General features: G+C 38.9%; 1 protein-coding gene across 1 annotated transcript in view; it reads right to left on the bottom strand.

Moving 5' to 3' along the window:
• Positions 1 to 387: 387 nt before the first annotated feature.
• TBC1D14 (TBC1 domain family member 14) overlaps positions 388 to 22,535 on the bottom strand; it is a 62,821-nt gene continuing 40,673 nt past the window's right edge. Inside the window, exons 8-14 of the mRNA XM_066185412.1 lie at positions 21,956 to 22,036; positions 20,424 to 20,518; positions 19,339 to 19,410; positions 17,926 to 18,054; positions 14,871 to 14,980; positions 4,946 to 5,204; positions 388 to 3,709 (exon numbers count right to left, since the gene is read on the bottom strand). Of these exons, the coding sequence (XP_066041509.1) occupies positions 3,644 to 3,709; positions 4,946 to 5,204; positions 14,871 to 14,980; positions 17,926 to 18,054; positions 19,339 to 19,410; positions 20,424 to 20,518; positions 21,956 to 22,036 (812 nt within the window). The 3' untranslated portion in view covers positions 388 to 3,643. The remainder of the gene's footprint in view (positions 3,710 to 4,945; positions 5,205 to 14,870; positions 14,981 to 17,925; positions 18,055 to 19,338; positions 19,411 to 20,423; positions 20,519 to 21,955; positions 22,037 to 22,535) is intronic.

Consider the following 22,535-nt stretch of genomic DNA (forward strand, 5'->3'; position numbering starts at 1 on the left):
GAAACTTGCAATAAGCTGGTTTCTTCTTTTCAAACAAAGCCAGGATAAGGTATTTAAGCATTCCTGAGTGCTATGCACATCCAAAAGATGTATTTACAACTGTTTTTTATAATACATTTATCAGACCTCACGCCTAGTCTGGAGAAAGTCATGTGAAAAGGGATAAAACCACAGGCACAGTAAGTATCAGATCTTCTGAATGTCTCAGGGAATTTAAGGGGTATTTTAACACGAGAACTTGGAAAGCATCAGCAAAAAGTCCTCTACTGTCAATACACAAATGGCCCAAAGTCCTCTTTTTGAACAGACAAAAACTCCTAAAGCCACCTGTGAAGAAAAAGACTAGTACTGGCATTTTAATATCTGAATTACACTGACAACAGTTGATTAGGATAACTTTACATGACTTTATTTAACAAAACCATATATTTACAGTTGAAAAAAGTTCCAGTTTGATACACATATCTAAACAAACAAATGTGGTAACTACGTAACCCAATTTAAACATGATGTACAGGAGATGTACCAACACTTCTCTATATACCATTCTTGGTTTAAAACATTCAAAAATAGGCTGTTACAAGGTACCTTTTTTCCCCAAATGAAATTGTTTACAAAACGAAATAACATTAATGATTGACTGCAGATTGAAGTTGCAAAACTGCTTTATTATAAAGTGCAGATTGTAAAGAATCCCAAAGCTGGTTGGAGTTTTCTTGTTTCTCTGATCTGCTGCGTGTACAGTGGTACTTTTCATATATTGCAGCAGTTTTATTTTTCTTTAAAAGCGTGAAGAAAAGAAAGTTTGCTTGATGGGGACATTTGCTTCATGAAAGAAAATCTCATGCATCTTGTTACAGATACTTTGAAGTACCTGAACAATAAAATTGTCGATTTTTTAAATGCAATTCCCTGAATTTCTTGAGGAAATTTCTGTATTAGCTAATTAAGAGATTTGGTATACTGCAAGAAACTTGAAAAGCTCAGTGGCAAGAAATTCTATGCCATTACTACTCAGCTCTTTTTTTTATCAAAATTCAAGCATTACCTTCAAATCAAGTTATTGAGAAGTTGAAATAATTGCATGTTTAGGCAGGTGAATTTTTTTCACATGTATTTTGTTTGAAAACAAACTGTGCAAAGCTCCTTATTGCATTGCTGTTTCTTCATTAAAGAACATACCTTATATACACAAAGAAATCATTTAGAAAATATATACAACTTCTAAGAACAGATCAAATCACAAAACAAAGTAATTACATTTGCAAGTAACAAACAGTGCACAAGTGTTGCAGCAGGCTTTTTCCCCACAACTATGCCCACTGTCACTGTTACATTCAACATCTTATTGAGAAGAGAAAAAGAACAGGCTGTGATGGCTGCCAAGATACCTAGTAGCTAAAAAATGCATTTTTAACCAGACAAATGAGCCACACTTGTAGACTTGCTTTAAAAGAAAATACAAATGTAGTTGCAATGAAGACTTAAATCACAAAGCCAGTTACAGTACCACCTAAACATGTGTATTGAGGAAAAAAGTGATCTCTGTGTTCAATAAACCATTTAAAAGCATAGTGCAAATGTTTCAGATGGTAGGCCTCTCGTATTCTTCATGGAAAGGCATATTTGTTGTAGTAATAGAAAAAGTAATGTTAAAAAAACACTTACTGACCTTCCTGCTTTCTATTGCACTTCAAAGCAATGGAGCATACAAGTACCAGTCATTGGAGGACAAATTCTGTACAAATTCTCAGTGAATGAACATGTTTCCTATCACATCTTAAAGTCTATTTTCAGTAAGTGATGACCTAGGTGATGCCTTGTGGAGGAATTAAGATGACCAACAAAAAACCACATCCATTACATCAGCTACACAAAGTGGACAGGAGAAGAGGTCAATGAGGTATCAGACTTGCAGGCTGCATTTGCATTACACATCTTTCAAAGTCTCACCAGGGAATCTTGTTCTAACTCTTCTTAATATTACAATCAAATTATCCCTCATGGAAATAATGTCTGTACCAAAGGACAGTGTTTTGATTATGTCCCACAGTCTTTATGTTGAGTTGAGCAGTGTGCAACTATTCTTCTTGTTTTTATTCAGACAATGCCAAAATAATCAGCATAAACCAGCTGAAGAGCACTGGGAAACCACTGACCATACAGCTGGAGGATTCAGTAATGCCTGTTCACAGTTAACACAAATATTGCTTCAGTTACATTTCCCTTTTCCGTGATCATCATTAGTATAAAATAGGTTTTACACTATACACTATGCAATGAACATTCTTGTAAATCAGAGGCACTCATGATTTGCCTTTCAACATTCACCTGAATGCAGGGAAGATCTCAGACGTATGAGGGATTTACGTAACGGCAGTTTGCTGCCGCTGTAACTCGCTCTCACATACTAGAGGTCGGAGAGAACGCTCAGAAATGACAGCTTGTACTTATCCTGATGGTGTCTGGCACAATTCCCAATAAACTTCTTTCACTTGTCACTCTATGGATCAGCTCTACATAACTTTCCCACTGTGGCAGCAGCAGCTTCAAGAGACTCCACAAAACCTTTTTTTTTTTCAGCAGCAACACTGGTGAACATTAACTGCTCCCCTACCACCCTTCCTCTTTAGTTCTGCCAGTGAGCAAAGCTGGTTTAAAGTAGCCATCAAAATTGCTTTTAACCATTTTTCAGCTTATCTGCTAGGTCCAGTTGTATCTGCATGACTGGACAGATGGCACATGAGTAAGTAGCTGGTAGGTAAGAACATCCCAAAACAGCAGTGCCCCAGGAGAGGGACAGATGGAAACATGCATTTAGTAGTATGTGACCTTGGCTTTAAACAGAGGAAAGAGAGTACAATTGGGAAATGATGCCACCTTAATGCTAGGACCTTCTTGATGAGTTTGGAATCTAGTCTGATGGATGGAATTTCCTCCATATGCATCCAGATTGGAAAAATAAATTTCCAAGGCATCTTGAAGAATGATTAGTTTTGCACTGCTAGTTTAACTTCTCTTCCAAGCTTACTTTCTACTTAACTTTTTCTTATTAAAGAAAGGAATGTAGTTCTATGTCTACATGATTTCTTTGGTAAATGGGACCCACAGGCTGTAAAATCAGAAGCATTTCTAAAGAAATGGTCCTTAGATCACTTAAAATTCCAGCACCAGTTATCTAAAATCCAGATCCAGCTACTTTTACAAGTATTGGAAATATAACCTGCCTAAGGACGAAACAGGAATAGCTGTCAAAGCAACCAACATTGCTGAATGTCCAGTCTTTTAAAACATCTAAGAAAAAAAATTCAGAAAACCCCAAACCCTTGATATTATTTTGTTTCACTGCCCTCATCAGAAGTACAGAATGTGTAATGCTCTCCACAGCATATGCTCATACCACTAAAAGTTTAAGGCTAAGCCTACGTTTAATTTATAAGAGGTTTATACCCTAATTTCCTTTCTGCTTTCTTTTTTCTTCCACTCCTCCTCCTCATTTTTCTTCTCTCCCCCTTAAGGCTATTCTACTACTAAATATAACTGAACTAACACTTTGATTTGCAGGCTCATACATGTCAAACAGTAATCAATACTTTTGCCACTTTTGCTCTTTTCCTGCGAGTCACTGGAGGCAAACCCAACGTTAACGTTTGAGTGAAGGGCTTCCTTTTTCCATTTCCCGGTTATCTTTCTGCAGAGCAGCCAGTATCTAGACATTTCAAGAAATGTGAGAGAAGAAAAGTATTAGATTTAAAAAATTAATCAATAATTCATTCCAGAGTTTCCATGTGTCTGAGCAATACTATTTTAACTATCATATGTAATTAAATTTAGATTATCTCTCCATTGACAAGAGACCTCTCCCATAAGTCCTTGTGATGTGGTGGATAGAAACAGATTTAACAAAGGTTTAAACTCCATCTCCCCCCAATACACCCTTTTGAAGCCTGTTATTTGGGGCACTTGGCAGAATAGGACCCCTATCTCTCCTTCTCCAGGAGGGAAGCAGCAGCAGGCTAGGAATTTATTTGGAACGAAATCCTCATGCACACATGACATGTTCAAGGAAGGTGAGGCAACTGAACAACCTGTGCAGCCACTCCTGCTGTGAAGGTTAGAAATCCTCATCTCGAAGAGAAAGCTGGCAATCCCCAGCATCTACAGGCACTGCTACCCCAGGAAAGAACCAGAAACAGCTGCAGCTGAATTGCCCCAACCACTGCATTTAACAGCACCACGTCTAACATCACCTTTCACTTCCTCTGCAAGAAAACAATTGGATAAAATGGGCAGAGCTCTATTATGGAATGACTCACAAAGTGGACTGTATTGCTGCTTTGAACAAAGAAGAAAAAAAAAGAGGGAGTTTCCACTCTCCAACATGAATGGCTTCTACAGCCACTTAATGATTTCCACATTCAGATGACACATCTCTTTTAAGATGGAATTTAGTTGAAATTACGATAAAACAATTTCTGAAATCACATGCTAAATCCCAATAAAGAAGTCAGAGATGCAATCACTTCTGTAGAGCCCAAAATCAGGCGGAGTAGAGATCTTCAAGATTAAAATGACTGTATGATGTGTGTCCTGACAAAGTGTCATCTTCTCCCAAAGAGTGGATTTCTGCTTTTAGGTATCAAGTTGCAATGTTGCCAGCAGCCTTTGCAATTAATAAATTTTAAAAGTTGTGTAACTTTTTACTTCATAAATTTCACTCAATATTTCAATTTTGAATGTTGTCTGAGTTTTCCCTTTCCAGAGATTAAGCTGAGGGAATTCACTCATCTCAATGTATGTTAAAAGCATGGAGTGAGCTACACAGTCCTAGCTACCCATAAAACCAAAAACTAGCACTGATACAACATGCTTCCAGATGCTGCCAAACCCCATTTTCATGAGTACAGTAAAATCATCAGTTACCAAAGACTGACATCCTTTTTACCTGAGCCCATTTTTTGTTTCTACTTTGCATCTGAATGGCAGCAATGGATGTGAAGAATTCCTCCGAAGGCAAGTCCTCTGGTAGCTTTGTTAAAAACTGAGCTATATGAATGAAGTCCATTTTGGTCAAAATATCCTCAAAAAGTTTTAGTATTCCCAGCGCTGTACGGAATAAGAACTCTTCTCCATCACGGCAGAACACATCCCAGACACGACAAGCCAAGTCCAGCGGCAAAGATTTGCTGTACAATGTGAATATCCTGAAAGACAGAACAAAATTTTCAGACTTACTGGACAAGAAGTCTTGGATACTCACAGTACACACACATCAGTAAGTTTGAGGCTTCTCAAATATATGCAATTGAATATTCCTTTTTCTATTTCAGAAGTACTTCTGTTAGTTGCAGCACACCAATCCATGAAACAATATAAAATTGTACAACCATTAAGGCATGGTCTCTAAGTTTGATTTTCTTGGATCATAACAGAAGAAACAATATACATGGTTTTACAGCGGGCATGTAATGACCACAGCTATAATCAAAGGCCTATTTAATCATCAATTCGGAGCAGAGAATTGATGCAGTTTTAGTTGCAAAAACTCAAAAGGCAGAACAAACTGCAGTGGGAATTTTGTGGTTCAGATAAAGGAGATGAGTAACATTAACTCTTGTATTCCAGGCTTGATTGACTGGCCATAATAATAAGTCATAATAGCATGAGTTTTGGAGGAAGGATCAGCTTGAACTCCCTTGAGGTGAGAGAAACAGGCAAGGCAGGATGTCCAGGTGTATGCAGGTGTAGACAGTGGTGATAAGTGGCTCAGTGTGCCTGTTGGGATGTTATCCCTGAAGAGCTTTCTCTCTTGGGGTAATACCAGAAGCAACAGCCTCCTCCCAGCTGCTAAAATTCTATTCTCATAAAATACCATGAGCACATTTCTTCCTTCACCAGAATGCTGACAGCCTTGCAGCCAGTAACAAAAACTTGCTCCCTCCTCTCTCCTTTATCCAACATCTTGCTGCACAGCAGAGCAAGAGCACTGCCGCCAACAATGACCTAACAGCAAGCAATGAGAATTAAGTTTCCTGGAATCGCTTTACAGTATTAAAGGGGAAAGAGTTACAGTGGCCTTTTCCTTCAGAACTCAGAAATAACTTTTCCACAGATGCCCTGCACAAAAATCGCTGTAAAACAGCAAAGAATTCTCTCCCCGGCAGAGGTCAGCAAAGGCTCAAGTTTCAATCAAACCTTCCCACAGCTTTTAACAAAAAACTCCTTTTCAAGTATGGTGAATTGAACAGTAGTTTTCATGTATTTAAAACTACCCTCTATCCCCTCCAATTTTTTATTTGGGAAATCTGGATTCACATTAAAAAGATAAAATGGAACAGATATAAACACACACATATATATAGGTAGAGAATATGAAGTAATGTATTTTCACAGCAAAGTCTAATAATCAAAGGTTTTCTGCATTACCTGCTTTTTACTATATAAAAATTTATTTGAATGATGTGTTGTTAAGTATATGGCTTCTGTGTGAATCACCACACTTTGGAAAAAAGGGAAAAGATATTAATTTTATTAATATCCTGATGAAGCTAACATTTGCACGAATTCAGGCGACAAAATTTGACTAATTGCAGGTTTAGGATCCTTAGGATTTTACTGGTTTTCCTACTTTTACATCTCATCGCAATCTTCTTAAAATAAGTGGAAATAATCCTGTTCTCCAAAAAGCTAAGTCAGAATTATAAAAATAAATTAACAAAAAGTATAGGTCTGGGATGAAAAACTCACACATTTGTTCATCACATATACACGAAGGTGTAAAAAGAGCACGATACAAACTCTTTCTTTGGGTTAGTGGCTGATCCTGCACTGCAGACTTTACTTTATACACTCTTTCAATCTTTTTGTACAGTCACACACCGTATAAAACTGTACTGCCACAGAATACCTACATGGCAGAATAAGACTTTTGTCTGTACATACACACACAGGAAACAGCAAGAGGTTTTCAATTTAAAAGGAACAGTGTAATAGGAAGCAATTCAACTAAGTCCTTTCCTGGTCACCAAGTAGCAGGCAAACACCCAGCCAGAAACAAGTCCTGGTTAAAGATAAGTAACAATGCCAACTTTATGGATCTGTTTTTATTCACAAAAGCGATTATTCTGCCATGATTCAGATCTCACCTGAACAACCCATTTGTGTTAAATCTCCAACTATGCAGAAAATTACTGTCAAAAGAAAGAACTATTTAATCAGAATACTTCTTTTTTATGAAAGGATTTACTGGCATAAAAAAACCCTGTCACATCAAGTCAGGTATTTGTCATTGGGCTCTTCATAATTTGGAAGGAAGTGCCATTTGCAGGAACTTAACAAGGCAATTAACTTTCATTAATATTTGCATGGAATTGATGCATCAAGCCCTAACAGCAGAGACTGGGCCCCCTAGAATAAGCAGTGAAAGGTCATTAGGAATCACTGCTTAGAACAGATAACAGCATTTCATCCCTTCAAACATTTCCTACTGAAAGACATTTTTATTAGACATCTGAGCTACTGGTCTGAAGCTCAGCTGCAATTTATTGGAGTAATAAAGCAGCTGCCAGACTGAGGCAGTTCCAGCAGTGTCTTTCCAGCAGCACTGGCACACTCCTTGCACATGACCTGCTGTCGCTGTACCGTGGGGTGATTTCTGTCTGCAGCTCTCTTCCAACCCACTCTAAGTTGGAGATGAGACAACGCAGCTATCTAACACAGAGATGTCCAGTGTCAGAGCAATGCAGGTGCAGGCTCTTGGCCTCTTTCTGTTTGGAAGAGGAAGAAAAGAAGCACCAGATGCTGCTCCCCAGCCCTGTTTCTGATGAAAGTGTACTTTGAGGTAGATGCATGAAGTCCTGGCTGGTTTGCTGCTCACAGCGAAAGCATATGACCATAAAGTCATCAAGAAAGCAAAGCACTGCTACCATGACAATTATAAGCTCCATGCTTCTTTCCTTTGCTTTTTCTTCCCCCCTCTCCTTTTTCTCTTTTCTTTCTAATTAAAAAGTCTTTAGAAGATATTAGCAAGAGCAGTGCAAACAGGTAGGTCAGATTTTGGACTGGCAACTCACACACAACACAGATGCAAATCAGATCTTATGTATTCTTGCACTACACATTCCTTTCCCACATCTAAATGTTAAAATCATTACAGTCTAAAAAGAAGTGTTTACTTCATTTCTTATTTGGAAAAAAGAGAAGTAAATATTATTTAATATAAAATGCTGACTGCAAGCGAGCATTTTCTGGGAGCGTGGACTATGCTTTCCTCAAAGTAACAGAAAGCAAACTTATCCATACTTTACTGGAAGTGCCCACAAAGTGGCTTGGACTTTTATCCTAACAAGCACATGGTGTCAACAGAAACTTTGTGTTCACGGAGCACTATCACAGTCCATGTCATACTAAAGAACCACTGATCAATCCATCAGTACAAACACAGCCCTTGGCTGTAACTATTGTCAAAATCATTTTCCTGAGTAGGGATAAAGAGGTGTTTGTACAGCAGCAGCAGGCCATGAATAGACAGCATGTGTCCTTGGCAAATCCACATTCTACTCTGCTCACAAGAGCCTGTGGAACATCAGCTGACAGAGTGAGAGGCCAAAACTGGGCTGGTCAGACACACTATTTCCGCTCTGTTCTTTGTGAACCTGACTGCACATTGCTCTTCATGCTTTTTTCACACTTGATCCCCTTTATACTCACCAAAAAATGTAAAACCCTGTATAGTTTTTGAATTCTTTCAACAAGATTTTTCAGTTGGAGTTTAGGCTTAAAGCACATGGGTCCTTTTTAAATGAGATGCCTTACTTGTGGCAGGTATCCCCTGATAATCTTGTCACAGTACCTTTAATTAAACTATTCAGTCCTTGGAGTTAGCTCATCATAGAAGGCAGCAGTGGAACTAAACTGGAGAAGGGGGTCTCCTCCTTAAGTCCTCTACCAGCTCCAAGAAAACCTGCACAGCTGGGCCCACCTACAGCATTTCTTTTTCTTGGAACATATCCCTTCAAAAATGATTTAAGCACACCAATTTTACTGCTGTTCCCTGCAGCTTGGGTTACAGGAAGAAGCACAAAGCAGACTAGTTGTCTCCACTCTAATTGTGGCAGGAGCAGGAAGGTTTCCCAGCAACTGGTCTGTGCAGCCCTGGCTACTGGAGCCTCCCAAAGGCTGGCACCAGCTGAGATTTACTGCAGACATGCCTGCACAGTAACCACACCAGCCACTGGAATGGCAGCAGGCATCCCTTTGGAGCTCAGAACAAGTGTAAATTTAAATAAAAGTACTGTTAGAGCAAGGTTGTTTCACAGAGATTTTTACCTACAAGCAACAAGTCTGCCTACTCAAAGTGATGCTGTACCCTGACTTTAAATACACTGCAGCCACACTCTTAGTGACAATTTGAAGAAAAAACATCTAAATCTGCTTCCTACAGGATCAAAGTATTTTGAAGTAGAAAGTATGTGTATGTGTGCACACACACACACATATGAATACATTTACATATATATTTAAGTTAAATATGTAAGTTTTACATAAATACAACCTGCACTGTCTAACAAAAGTGAGGACAGAGCAGTATGAGCTGCGTAGTTCAAGTCAAGTGTGAAAAAGTTTAATACAGTATTGGTCTGTCTCAAATAGCCTACATTCCTGTGCAGGACCAGTGTTGTAACTCTCTAGGGATGGGAAGGAACACAGTAAATTGTCCTTGGAATTAAAATAAACAGCTTGAATATGGATGCAGGTAGTCAGCAAGAAATGTTAATTGTCAGTTCACTGATACAAAGACGTTGAGAAGCACCATCCACAGCCACTCCTCACTGAAGTCTCTTTCAAGTACTCTTAACACCCACAGAGGTAACAAAAGGGGGACCTGACAAGCCTCAAGAATTCAATAACACTTCGACACAGACTTCATAACTTCAGTTCTTCACTCACTTTATTCCATCATATTTTCTTTTTGTTTTCTTTTGGGTTTGTGTTTGGTTTTTTCCCTATATGTGTTCTAAGAGAGAACAACTAACCACGTGATATTTACTCAAGAAAATACAATAGAGAGTATTTTATTAAAGCAACATTGCTGAAGGGAATGTAAACCTTCAACCTTGTGTCAAAACAGTCTTTTTTTCTAAATATCTAATTTCTAGTATTGTTTCTCAGGATTTCTTCTTTACAATGTAAAGTTAGCAAACAGCATATTAACAAACCTCTACTACAAGGATGCTCAATTTTAGTTTCTCCTACATAGCAATCACCTTATTCATGACAGCATCATATCCAACTAGTAATCCATAGTATCACAGAATACCCTGAGCTGGAAAGGACCCACAAAGATTACTGAGTCCAATTCCCGGTCTTGCACAGGAACCACCCTGAGAATCACATCATGTGCCTGAGAGCATTGTCTGAAAGCTTCTTGAACTCTGCCAGCCTTGGTGCTCTGACCACTGCCCTGGGGAGCCTGTTCCAGTGCCCAGCCACCCTCTGGGAAGAAGAATCTTTTCCTAATATTAAACTCGAATCTCCCCTGACACAGCTTCATGCACTGTTACCACAGAGAAGAGATCAGTGCCTGCCCCTCCTCCTCCCCTCACAGGGAAACTGCAACTGCAGTGAGGCTCCCCCTCAGTCTCCTCCAGGCTGAACAGACCAAGGGACCACAGCTACTCCTCAAACAGCTTCCTTTTAAGGCCTTTCACCATGTTTATTATTCTCCTTTGGACACTCTCTAACAGTTCACTATGTTTCTTATACTGTGGTGCCCAAAACTACCCTCAGCACTCGAGGTGAGGGCTCCCCAGGGCAGAGCAGGACAATCCCCTCCCTGGCCTGGCTGGTGATGCTGTTCCTGATGCCCCCCAGGACAGGGCTGGCCCTCCTGGCTGCCAGGGCACTGCTGGCTCATGTTCAACTTGCCACTGACCGCCCAGGACCCCTAGGTTTCTTTCCATGGTGTTGCTTTCCAGCATCTCATTCCCCAGTCTATCCATACATCCAGGATTTCCTCATGCCATCTACAAAATCTGGATAGGTTACTGTGAGAGATGGTATCAAAATCTTTACTGAAGTCTAAAAATATCCCACCAATCCAGCTAACTGGGTAACCTTGTCATAAAAGGAAATTAAGTTTGTGAAGCAAGACTTTCACCTCATGAACCTCTGCTGGCTGTGCTATCCTCCAGGTGTCTTTCAGTATGCCCCAGAATAACCTTCTCCATAATTTCACCAGTCACTGTAGTGACTCTGACAGGCCTTTAGTTTCCAGAGACACCCTTTCCTGAAAATCAGGACAATGTTTGCCAGCTTCCAGAGAAATGGAACCTGTCCAGATTCCCAAGACTGTTCAAAAATCATTGAGAGAGGTCTCATGATGATGTCAGCCAGCTCTTGGATGAATCCCATCAGGCCCCATAGACCATCAGGCTGGAGCAGCAAATCCCACACAAAGTTCAGGGTCGATGGAAGTTTATCATCCTCACAGCTGGTCTTCCAGCTCAGGGCTCTGGGACCCCCAAAGCACATCATCACAGTTAAAAACCAAAGTGAAGACAGCATTAAATATCTCTGCCTTGTCTGTGTCCCTGCTGCTAAGGTGACCATCCTCATCATCTTCCAGGCTGATATAATTTCTGGACTGCTATTGACATTATTGTCCATTAAAAAATACAATAACCTGGTGATTTCACTGTTCTCTATCCAGTTACTCTCCCACATGTTCACAGTCATCTCATTCTGATGTCCCTTTTATTCAATTGCTTTCTCCACACACAGACTTTCACAACACTGAGGCAATACAATTTCAACATCTTTCCTCTTACCACTGAACACACCAGCCTCTGCTCTCTATCTTCTCTTTTACCTTATCCTAGTACTATTTCTATTCTCTGTGCACAGATCTACTTCTGTTTAATATTCTCAGGCTTCAGTCATAAAATCCTTCTCATAGGAAGAAACGAGCCTATTCATTATAACCCCCAACAATTCCCCTACACGATGCATTAAAATTTAATCCCAGTGTAACAGCCAAGTCACACAAAGTCCACGTTAACCATCCTCTGTGCAACAGGCATATACAAACCATGCAAATCAAGCAAAGGCAGCACGAGAAGTCCATTTGGAGCTGAACTGACCAATGGATGTTAAGGACAACAAGAAGGGCTTTCCTGCATCAGCAGGGGAAAAAAAAAGACTCCGGAAAACATTAGCCCACTGCTGAACAGGGCAAGGAACCTGGTGAGAAAGAACAGGCAGACAGCTGGGGTAGTCACTGCCACTTTCATCTCAGTCTTTACTGAGACTTGCCTTTAGGAATCTCAGGTCCTCCAGACCAGTGGAAAAGCACAGTATAAGGAAACCCTGCCCTAGCTGGAGGAGGATCATATTAGGGAATATTTAAATAAATTTGGCATATACAAGTGTGTGGGGAAACTGTCTAGTGTTATTGTGAGGCCACTCTCAATTATCTTTGAATCATCCCCGGTGATAGGAAAAGTTCCTCAGGACCTGAAGGAAACAAATGTCACTCCTATCTTCAAGAGACAGGATCCAGAGAACTACAGGCTGGTCAGCTTCATCTCCATCCCTGAGAAAGTAATGTAAGAAAAAGTCCCGGACATTATTTAACAGCATATTATGGGCAAAAAGGTGATTGCAAGAAGTCAGGATGGATTTATGGAAGCAAAATCATGCCCAACCAGACTTGATAACTAATCCAATAGGATGACTGGCTTGGTGGAAGAGGGGAGAAGAATGGACATTGTGTATCTTGATGTTATCAAGGCTTTCAGCACTGTATCCTACAAAATCCTTGTGGATGATCCAATGAAGTATGGGATAGATAGTGAGGAGGACTGAAAACTGGCTGGAACTGTCAAGCTCAGAAGGTTGTTATTTAGTGGCATGAAGTATTGCTTCGAATCAATCCACTGGTAGTGTACTCCAGGGCTTGGTACTCATCCAACACTTTTAAATGTCTTCATTAAGGATGTGGATGATGGATTTGACCGTGCCCACAGCATGTTTGCAGGTGATATAAAACTGAGAGAGGTGGCTGATACCACTCCACAGCGACCTTGCGACACTGGAGAAATGAGCCAAGAGGAGTCCCATGAAGTTCAGCAAAAGGGAAATGCCAAGTCCTGCACATGGGTAGGAAGTAAGCCCAGGTACAAGCTGGGAAGTCAACTGGCTGCAAAGCAGCTTTGCAGAAAAGAACAGGGAGGTTCTGGTGGACACCAAGCTGAATGTAAGCCAGCAATGTGCCTTGGTAGCAAAGATTGTCCACAAACTCCTGGCTGCAGAAGAAACACCACTGCAAGGATGCCAAGGCAGGTCATCCTTCTACTCAGCACTGACAAGCCAGCTCCGGGCTTCCCAGTACAAGAGTCGTGGTTATACTGGAGCAAGTCCAGCTCACCATGAATGTGATGAAAGGCTGGGACATGTGACACAGAGGGAGAGGCTGAGCAGGCTGGTACTGTTTACCTGGGAGAAGAGATGGCTTGGACCTAAATATCTAAAAACACTTGATAGGAGGATGAAAACAAGACAGAACCAGATTTTCCCTGGTTGTATCCAGTGAAAGGACAAGAGCCAACAAGCACAAAATGAAACACAGGAAATTCCATTTTAAACATAAGAAAATAAAAATCTTGTTAACCAGACGGGTGGTTAAACACTGGAACTGAGAAGAGACAGTGAAGTGTTGCTCCTTGAAGATACTCAAAACCCAAATGGATGAGGTCCTGAGCAAGCTGCTCTAATTGACTGTGCTTTGAGCAGTGGGTTTAGATAAGATGAGCTCAGAGGACTGTTTCAATACCTCAGAAATTCAATGATCCTATGGAAATTAATGCATTCAAACTTCGAGCTTGTATTGGACCAATTTACTTTAAATGTGTTTTTGTCTAAGAGATCAGCGACATGTTGAGTGCTACCAATTAGACTAACTAGGTCTTCCAGATCAGGGTACTGCCAGAGATGTTCAGGTAAAATCACATTAACATTACAAATATTTTCCAAAAGAACAGCTCATTAATCTCAGGAAAAAAATCCTGCTGTTACCACCAGACATTTATTCTTTTACCTAAGGTATCCATCAGATACCTGAGAAGAAGTTGTCAACAATGTAAGAACAGACCAATTTTTCACAAAAAATCTTTCATGTCATCCCAAAACTAACAACAAAGTCTTGCTGAAGAGAGACTTCTTAACTGCCCCAAGCCAAGGTCTGATAGGCACAAATGCAAACACTCAATCTGGAGTGCATAATACCTCACTGAAACTTGGCAGAAGTGCAAATAAGATCATTGAGTTTTTTTCCCCTCTAAGGAAAATGTTCTGATTATACTAGAACTTAGAAGGAAGACAGTTTAATAAAAATACTCTAATTGCTCATCTGCCGAGTGGAATAGCTTTTATGTAGTTTTGAGTTTTATGTCGTACAAATGTTTTAATTATGCTTTTCCTGATCTATGAAGGATAAAGTACACATTTCAAATGCAAGACTCGGAATATTTTCTGAATAGACAACCCTGGTACACACCTGCACATGCAACAGACAAATTTTCTCAGAAAATCAATCCAAACAGGCACTAAATACAGAAAAACAGTGCTATCCAGCAGTATTTCAAAATAAACTTCCAACTTAACCCAAGTACAATAATAAAGGTTAGGCAAATGTTAAACTTCATAGAAGTACACAGGAATGATTTGGATTGACAACTGAAATACTGAACAAAAAATAAAGCCTTTATCTTAGAAGGATATTAAACCAGGTAAGAACATTCCAGTTTCTGTCATGAATACTGACACGGAGCTGTATGTCACACAAACTAGCAATTACACTTTCAATGTCTTACCAATCAATTAGATAGATGTCTGGAGTTAAGTTATTTTTTTTGAAGTGGGCAAATAACTTTGGCAGATTTTCTTCAAAGAATACCTCAAATGCAGCAAAGTAAGTCAACATCTGGGAAAATATAACAGGGAGAAAACAAGCAGTTAGCTGTGTTATTAACAAGCTTAAATGTATTATCTATTGAAGGATTAACACTCTTCAAAAATAGGATCAGTGAATTACATGACACTATAAAAAGCTAAGCATTTACATAAAAGCATCATCTGCAGGCACTAAGAGTTTAAGACCCACTCTATACAGGATTCTCATACTAAACAATGTAACATTTGCTTTGGGTCTTGGCCAGGTTCCTTTGGAAAGAAAAATACCAGCAGGAGAGAAGTTTTTTGCTGATTTCTCAAAATAATTATAACGGAATGGTGTTTTATGCTTGTGGCAGTAATTTAATACTATACTGAATAAAATCCAAGACCCAATGGAACAAAATGAAATACAAAATTAAAATAATGTTAATACTCCACAGCAACAGTGAAGAGTCCAGTATAGTCCAGTCATAAGTCACATTCTAATATCAAAGCTATCCTAAGAGTCTAATACCAACATAATACCATACATTCTACATTTAGATAATAGGTATTTCTTTTGCAAAAAGGAAGACATGAGCTTCACACAAAAAATTCAAAGACTGGGACAAAACATCTATGCAAGAGAAACAGTTTGTAACTCTCTGACATCATAACCCCTGAACTTCATTGCTTTTAACAAAAAGACTTTTATGCTATTTTAGACTTCAAATATTTAGTCAAATTTCATAACAGAGAGCATGTTAAAAATAAATATTCCAATTCAAGTAAGAGTTAAAAACAAAAGGTTATTTAATCACCCTCCCTAATACTATAGGGAGAAAAGTTAAGCAAAGTCCTTTAACGATTCAGTAATACAAATCCCAGTAAAAGCAATAAAGAAAGGCTGTGATTTCTTCAAAGTATGAGTTGCAACAGCATACTTTTCTCTTTACTGTTGTGATGTTTTGGAGAGAAGGGATTCTTTTGGAGACCTCTGTGTGAAATCCTTACAAAGGATAAAAGTTTATTTCCAAGCGGTTTTTTTAATATCCTTACAGAACTATTTCCCATGTCCTCTGAATGAAGTGACAGATGGTGGACTACTTTCATTAACAGTGACAAATAAACACCTGAGCCTGGTAGCCAGTATAAGGCTTTAAGTCAGAGATGGGTGTATGACAGAAAAATAACTGAAGTTACTGAAATCTCTGAACCTGAGAAACAGGTACATGTCAAACATGACACCAGAAATCCAGGAACCCACTTTAGAGAACTGTACCCCTGAAACAGCCTCCCCATGTGGATTTTTAAACACATGAAATCCAAGCACCTATGAGACCTGTGAGTATGAAGAAGGAAGCAGGTAATGCATCAGACAGTCCTAATTTCAAAATAACCTGCTGGCACCACTGTAAGACAGTTCTACTGAAGTTCCTACTTTCAAAAGTACTGCAGAGGCAGGATCTTACACAACTGCTACAGTCATTTATATTGATAGCAATGTGGGCAGCAGTACAAGTAGCTATTTTGATGAAATCCACATTCAACAAGATATTTCCTTAGTGATAATGAAAAAATAAGTATCATTTAATAAAATCAACTAACAAAACAAGTCAATATAAACCTGTATAAATTACTATTATTCACACAACTAACTTACGCTGGTATTATTTTTTAAATAATTTACTATACAACAAATCAGCATTTGCTTATTAAGCTGGCACAAAAAGATGAGGGTAGATTGCAGACTAGTATGTTCACCATAGAAAGCAAAAACTGTCTCACTCAAGTGTCACTAGTCCCTTTGAAATATTAGATGACATTTTCCTTGTAATGTTAAATCATGGGTTTTCTTGCATAACATTAATATTTCATGTATCACCATCTCTGCCCTCTGTAAGCACACATTTATCTCATAGTCCCTATTTGTCCAGGCAAACAAAACTGAACAGCACTATCTGAAAGAACTGCAAACCCCACTAGCTCAGCTAAAAAAATATTTATCTTATTCTATCCAATTCAATTCCAAAACCATCTTCACAAAAACTGTATTTACACACTGAATGCATGAGCATGTCCTCTTTTTCCAAGTACTGTTATGGAGATAGCTGATACTGCTCCGAGCAATGCTGTCTGCCCTGTGGCACATTTTCCCATGGTATTTACAATTGATGAAATTCAGGGACTGAACAAGGAATACTTTTCCAGCTGGAATACTGATAGTGTATCTAGAGTCTACTTTTCAAGTAACAACAGTGACTGTTGTCATCACCCATTCCCTTGCATTATTTTCTGCATTTGAACTCTTAAGAGGCAGATCCTATTTTCATCGTGCTAAGAGGTAAGTGAGAAAGAAATACAGAATGCTATATATTTTACACAAAAATACCTTTGAAGTAAATTAAAACCACATTTGAGGAGACGTGTCTTATTCTGCTGGTGTACCTGCTGACATGGAATTTTAGAGACTCTAGGGAAAATCAGGCAATCGGCTCCCAGTAAAAACTTGAGGGGGTCAGAGGTTTCTTTCTCTGAAAAGACGCCTCTAGGACTCAACCACAGCTGCTACAGGAAGATATGGAAAACCTGGTTCTCCCTGCAACAGTCTGTTTTTAGCAACCTATTAGCCTATGATAAAAAGTACTTTCAAGACACTTACATTAAGGTGTTTTCAGCTTTCAAGTGCAGCGCTGTTGAAAACCACCTACAGTAATTCTCATAACTATTCTGTGAGCATCACAGAATAGCTACTCAACAATTTCATTCACATGTCTTGTTCCAAAAGGTTGATGGGGTGATCTTTGGTTGGGTTTGACTTTTTTGAGGGATTCTGCATATGTGTGTTAGGATGGGGTTTTTTTGTTTATAAAACTGTGTTGGTTTAAAATAAATTCTGATTTCCAAGCTGCTGAAATAATCAATTTTTATTTTTTTAAACTTTTTCTACACACTATCCACAGCGTGTTGATTACAGGTTTTTTGCATACTTACAAGGCCATGGTCCACACGGAAAAACGCCATCTGACAGGGCTTATTTAAAAGGTTAGAAAAAGCAATGAAGGCATCTGCAGTATCCAAGTTCAAGATCAGTACAGCTGCTATGAATGACATGCCCTGCACCTGAAGAAAGGAGAAGTGTTACCCTTTAGCAATAACTGTATTATATTAGCTCGTTTTGTCCTTGTGTTCACTAGTGTTTGATTCACTCACTGAGCTGCTGCATCTTGAAAAATGTTCAGAAAAGTAGGATTTTTTAACCCATGTGCCCCTTGATATCACATGTTCAGTGCATGGAAGCTAATAATTCCCATGTTGCCTTCTTTCAAAGACTCCAAGTTGAACTCCTAAGACAGGCTAGGTTGACAACATTTTCAAATATACAGAACAAAGACTTTTTTGAAGAATAAGGTGTTTTGAAGTAATCCCTTTTCTCCTAGGGATGGGTCATCTAGATTCTTATTTGTGGAAAGCTGGACTTTAAATCCTAGAGACAAAGCCTGTACTTTTGTTTTTCAATAAATTAGCAGTAGTTAAAGACAACTGCACTGATTCATTTGATAAACAAAACCATTTTAAGATTATACTCTTGTTTCACTTACCATAAGCTCATGATACTGTTTCCCTTTCTCTAGAAGGTGTGTTGTGGAATCCAGGCAAACGTCTCTCACCCTGAGGGTGCAGTGCTGCCACTGCGAGTCACATGGACCAAGGTGTGACTGCCATTCCTGCAAACCTGAGGAACGAGCTCCTTCCCAACACAACAGGTTGTTGCTGTGCCATATAAAGCACAGTAGCTGATCTGCCCTTTGTCTCATTTCCCAGCAGTCATGTTCAGCAGCTCTTGCCAAGCATTATGTGCTACCTATGAAGTAGGAACGTCCCCTCTCTACAGCTGCCTTGTCTACAACTGCTCCTGAATAAAGAATAAGCCTCTCTGTATAATCCTGCTCTGCATACGGAGACTGAATGAAATCTACTCAGTCCTCTCATAATCACTACTTCAAACACTAAGGCTGAGCTCATGTAGCTTCAATGGGCATTGCTTTAGAGACTGGTCCAGAAACTCACAGTGCTAAGGCACGGAAATGCCAATCATTTCAATTCAACAGCAGCCTCAGTAAGACTGACACTAACAATAAGGACATAACTACACCTTGTCTTTGAGTCCAATTTTCAAATTATGTACTTTTCAGTACAAATATGAGTTTTCCAATTACTTAACCGATAAAAAGCTTAAATCTAGCAAAATAAACATTATACACACTTCTCAAGTGTGCACTGGAATATAAAAAAAGCACACACAACTCTTTAATACTGGTCTAAAAGTGACTGATTAATAAAATCCTTCCTCCCCCTAAAATATATCTCCCTCCCCACCCCTGAAAAAATAAATTCTTCACTTACATAGCCTACATCAGGTCTGTAACAAGTATAGGCTCCTAAAATACTGTGCAACGTGTCATGGTAAGGACCACCCTATAATTAAACAAAAACAGCACAATACATCTGATTATAACAAGCATGTTAAAAAACTTTCAAGTGCTACAGATAGTGTCTATTACTGCTGAAAAAGGACACACGCTTTCCCAATGTAGCTTAGAACAGCTGAACAATTCCAAATAATTTTAGCTTTAACAGAATGAAACAACTCTCCAAACCCCATTTATTATAAATACATACAGCTCATCTAATACACTGATTACATATTAAATACTTATACAATAGGAATACAAGCCTAAGAGATTCCTTACAGCTCAGCAGCCCTCTGGCCATAGTGCCAAGGAAGTAGAACAATAATGCAAACCACATAATTGTCTCTGAGACTGGAGGCAAAAGTCAACAATGAAGAAAACAGTCAAAACAGCAATATGTTATAACACAGAAAGAGCACATTGAGAAGGACATGTACAGCTAAAAAGTATTTCACATGGCTATTAACAGCTGCCGTATCTTGCACTGAGTACTGTAACTGACTGAGAATTTCCAAAGGGAAAAGTTTTTTGCCTAAAAATGTTGATTTATCACAATCTAAACCTTTTACAGGGCTGCTGAAATCTGTGCATAGAAGGACAAAATCTGATTAAACTGAGTCACTAAAGCACACCAAAACCATCCAAGTTAAATCAGTTTTGCATCAAACCAAAAAAAGGCCAACTTTGTTTGAGATGTTCTCTCTCACTGTGTATTTATAACCAGCAGTGTTGATTCACTGACTTTGGAACACTCACCTGCATCACTTCATCAGACAGAAATCAGCATGAACTAGGTTAGACAAATCATATTGAATACCAAGCAGTTTGGGGTTTTGTATGCACCTTGATGCTTACTCTCCACTAGATTATTTCTAGTTTTCCAAAATCACTAGGAATTTTATCCTGTCAAGATGTGTGCTCCTTCAGAACTCAACAGCCTGTTCCAACCAAGGGACAGGTCAGATTATGCAAATTTAATTTCCCCAAGATGTCAAGACAAAAGTTAACATTGCTTACTTGTTGGAATATACAGAGACTAGGAAAAGTTCTTGAGATATCCAGTTTTATCAACTCCAAGCTTGCTTCTCTGTCAGCTGCAGAAAACCCAGCATCTGCAAAAGCCAAAGTTACTACATTTATTACAAAGGTCAGTGTACACTCGCTCTTGTTTTTATTTTCCAGTAAGGTTTACATTTTGCACAGCTCATCTATTTTGATGTGAATGCTAAGGAATAAGGCTACAGAGAGAACAATTCCCCAGATTCAGCAGACACGCTAAGCAGAAAGTAAGTCCTGACCAAGAGCAACCCCACCGTGCCCAGTGACCCTCAGTATGTTTTGAAGCAAAGTGGGGAAAGATGCAGGGCAAGGCAGGTCAGGCAATCTTCCTGTATCTGCTGACAAATCACTGAACAGATACAAGCCTGTTAACTTGTGACCCCTCACCTCCAACAAGGCTTGCCAGTGGATCCTGAAGTAGCTGCCTCTGTGGAAAAGCTGTGGTGGAAGAGGGAAGTCCTAAAGTGGCAGCCTGTGATGGATGCCACCTATCTCTACTACTGTGAAAGCTGTCCTTTCAGATTCATGTTTATTTAGTCTGTAGATCTTGTTACTGACACTATAATACACTCTCCATAACTGAAACAGATCTAATCCCAAGTATATTTCTATAACATTAGTCTTCTTTCTGGTATCAAGGTGTCTTATTGGTATTCTGTCTGTTCTGCATAGTTGGGAATTAACTACTGCTGTTTACTGAGCAAGCTGTCACTAGACAATGCTTGTATCAATCACACGAGCATCTACACTCCAGAAAATAAAGTGCAAGAGGAAGCTGGAAACATACTGAGATACTACTAAACATACAAACAAGACGTTATCTTATTTAACATACAAACAGTCTTAAGGGAACAAAGTGGGAATTTCCAATCAAAAATACTTTTCTGCTTATAAATGCCAGTATGTGTGTTCTCCTTTCTTTTTCTCTGCTCAGCATAATCACTTACTGAAGGCAAGTTCAATCATTTGCATGTAGTTTCATAATCTCTCAAAAACAGTGAACTCTTCCAATTAATTAGTAAATCTCAAACACTTTGTCTGCAACAACAAAAACTGCTGCTCTCTGAAACACACCAATGATTTGAGCTCAAAGCTGCAATAAAGGACTAAAATGCAATTTTCTGCTCTAACCTCAGTTGCAATCCCAAAGCTAGAGACGCAGAAAAGTATTTTAGTTGCAATTCAAATGATAATCCCCAAACTAGTATTTGTAGTTTTCCTACAAATTTGCATCAAAATAAGAACTGCACCCAGAGATTGTTTATAAAAAAAACCCAAAAAAGTGTGTTTTGTACAACAGCAGAATTTCATTTAGAAAAATACTGCTATTCCTTGCTTTTGCAAAAAAGACATTTTCTTTTTACCAGAACACAACTTTATAGCTCATTTTTTCATTGTTTTTGTTTAAAATATGTGATTTCATTTTAAGGAACTAGTTTACAAAATGTCTTATTCTGTGACACAGCATAAATCATTTACAAAAAGCATACCTTCACATTCTACTTCAGCCCCTCCTGTACTAAGTGATCGCCACTTCTCCTTGGCACGAGCCAGGCAAATATCATACAGCTCTGGAAAAAGAAAAACACAAAACCAAGTCCACTATTTGTACATGCTCAGGTCCACTAATCATCCACCACACAGCCAATGCTGCCCTAGGCATTAACAGTAGCAGACCTTCTCATTTGTTTACAGTTTTGAAGTACATGTTCCACTCAGCTGTAATTTCATATTAAGCAAAAAGGAAAGGCAATCCAAGTTGAATTTTACATTCAAATATTTGCTTTTTCTTGCAGAACACTGATGTTCAAAATTACAGTCCAAATGGATAATTAGGAATGTCTAGCAAATTACATGTAAGAGCTACACCCAAGGTAACTAAGCAAAGTGCAGAAAAGCAGCACAATACAGCAGGAGTGGAGGCAGTCTACCACATTTTATGTTGGAATTACACACGTTAGTCTTTCAGAGTGGGATTTTTCTGTACTCAGAAGTAATAGATTATTTTTATTTTCATAAATAGAAGTACTAACTTTGCCAGGAGTCTTTTAATCTCTTACAAACCTCTTG

The sequence above is a fragment of the Chamaea fasciata genome, unplaced genomic scaffold (assembly GCF_029207755.1).
Source record: "Chamaea fasciata isolate MVZ Bird 193981 ecotype frontalis unplaced genomic scaffold, bChaFas1.0.hap1 SCAF_6, whole genome shotgun sequence".
Taxonomy (NCBI): domain Eukaryota; kingdom Metazoa; phylum Chordata; class Aves; order Passeriformes; family Sylviidae; genus Chamaea; species Chamaea fasciata.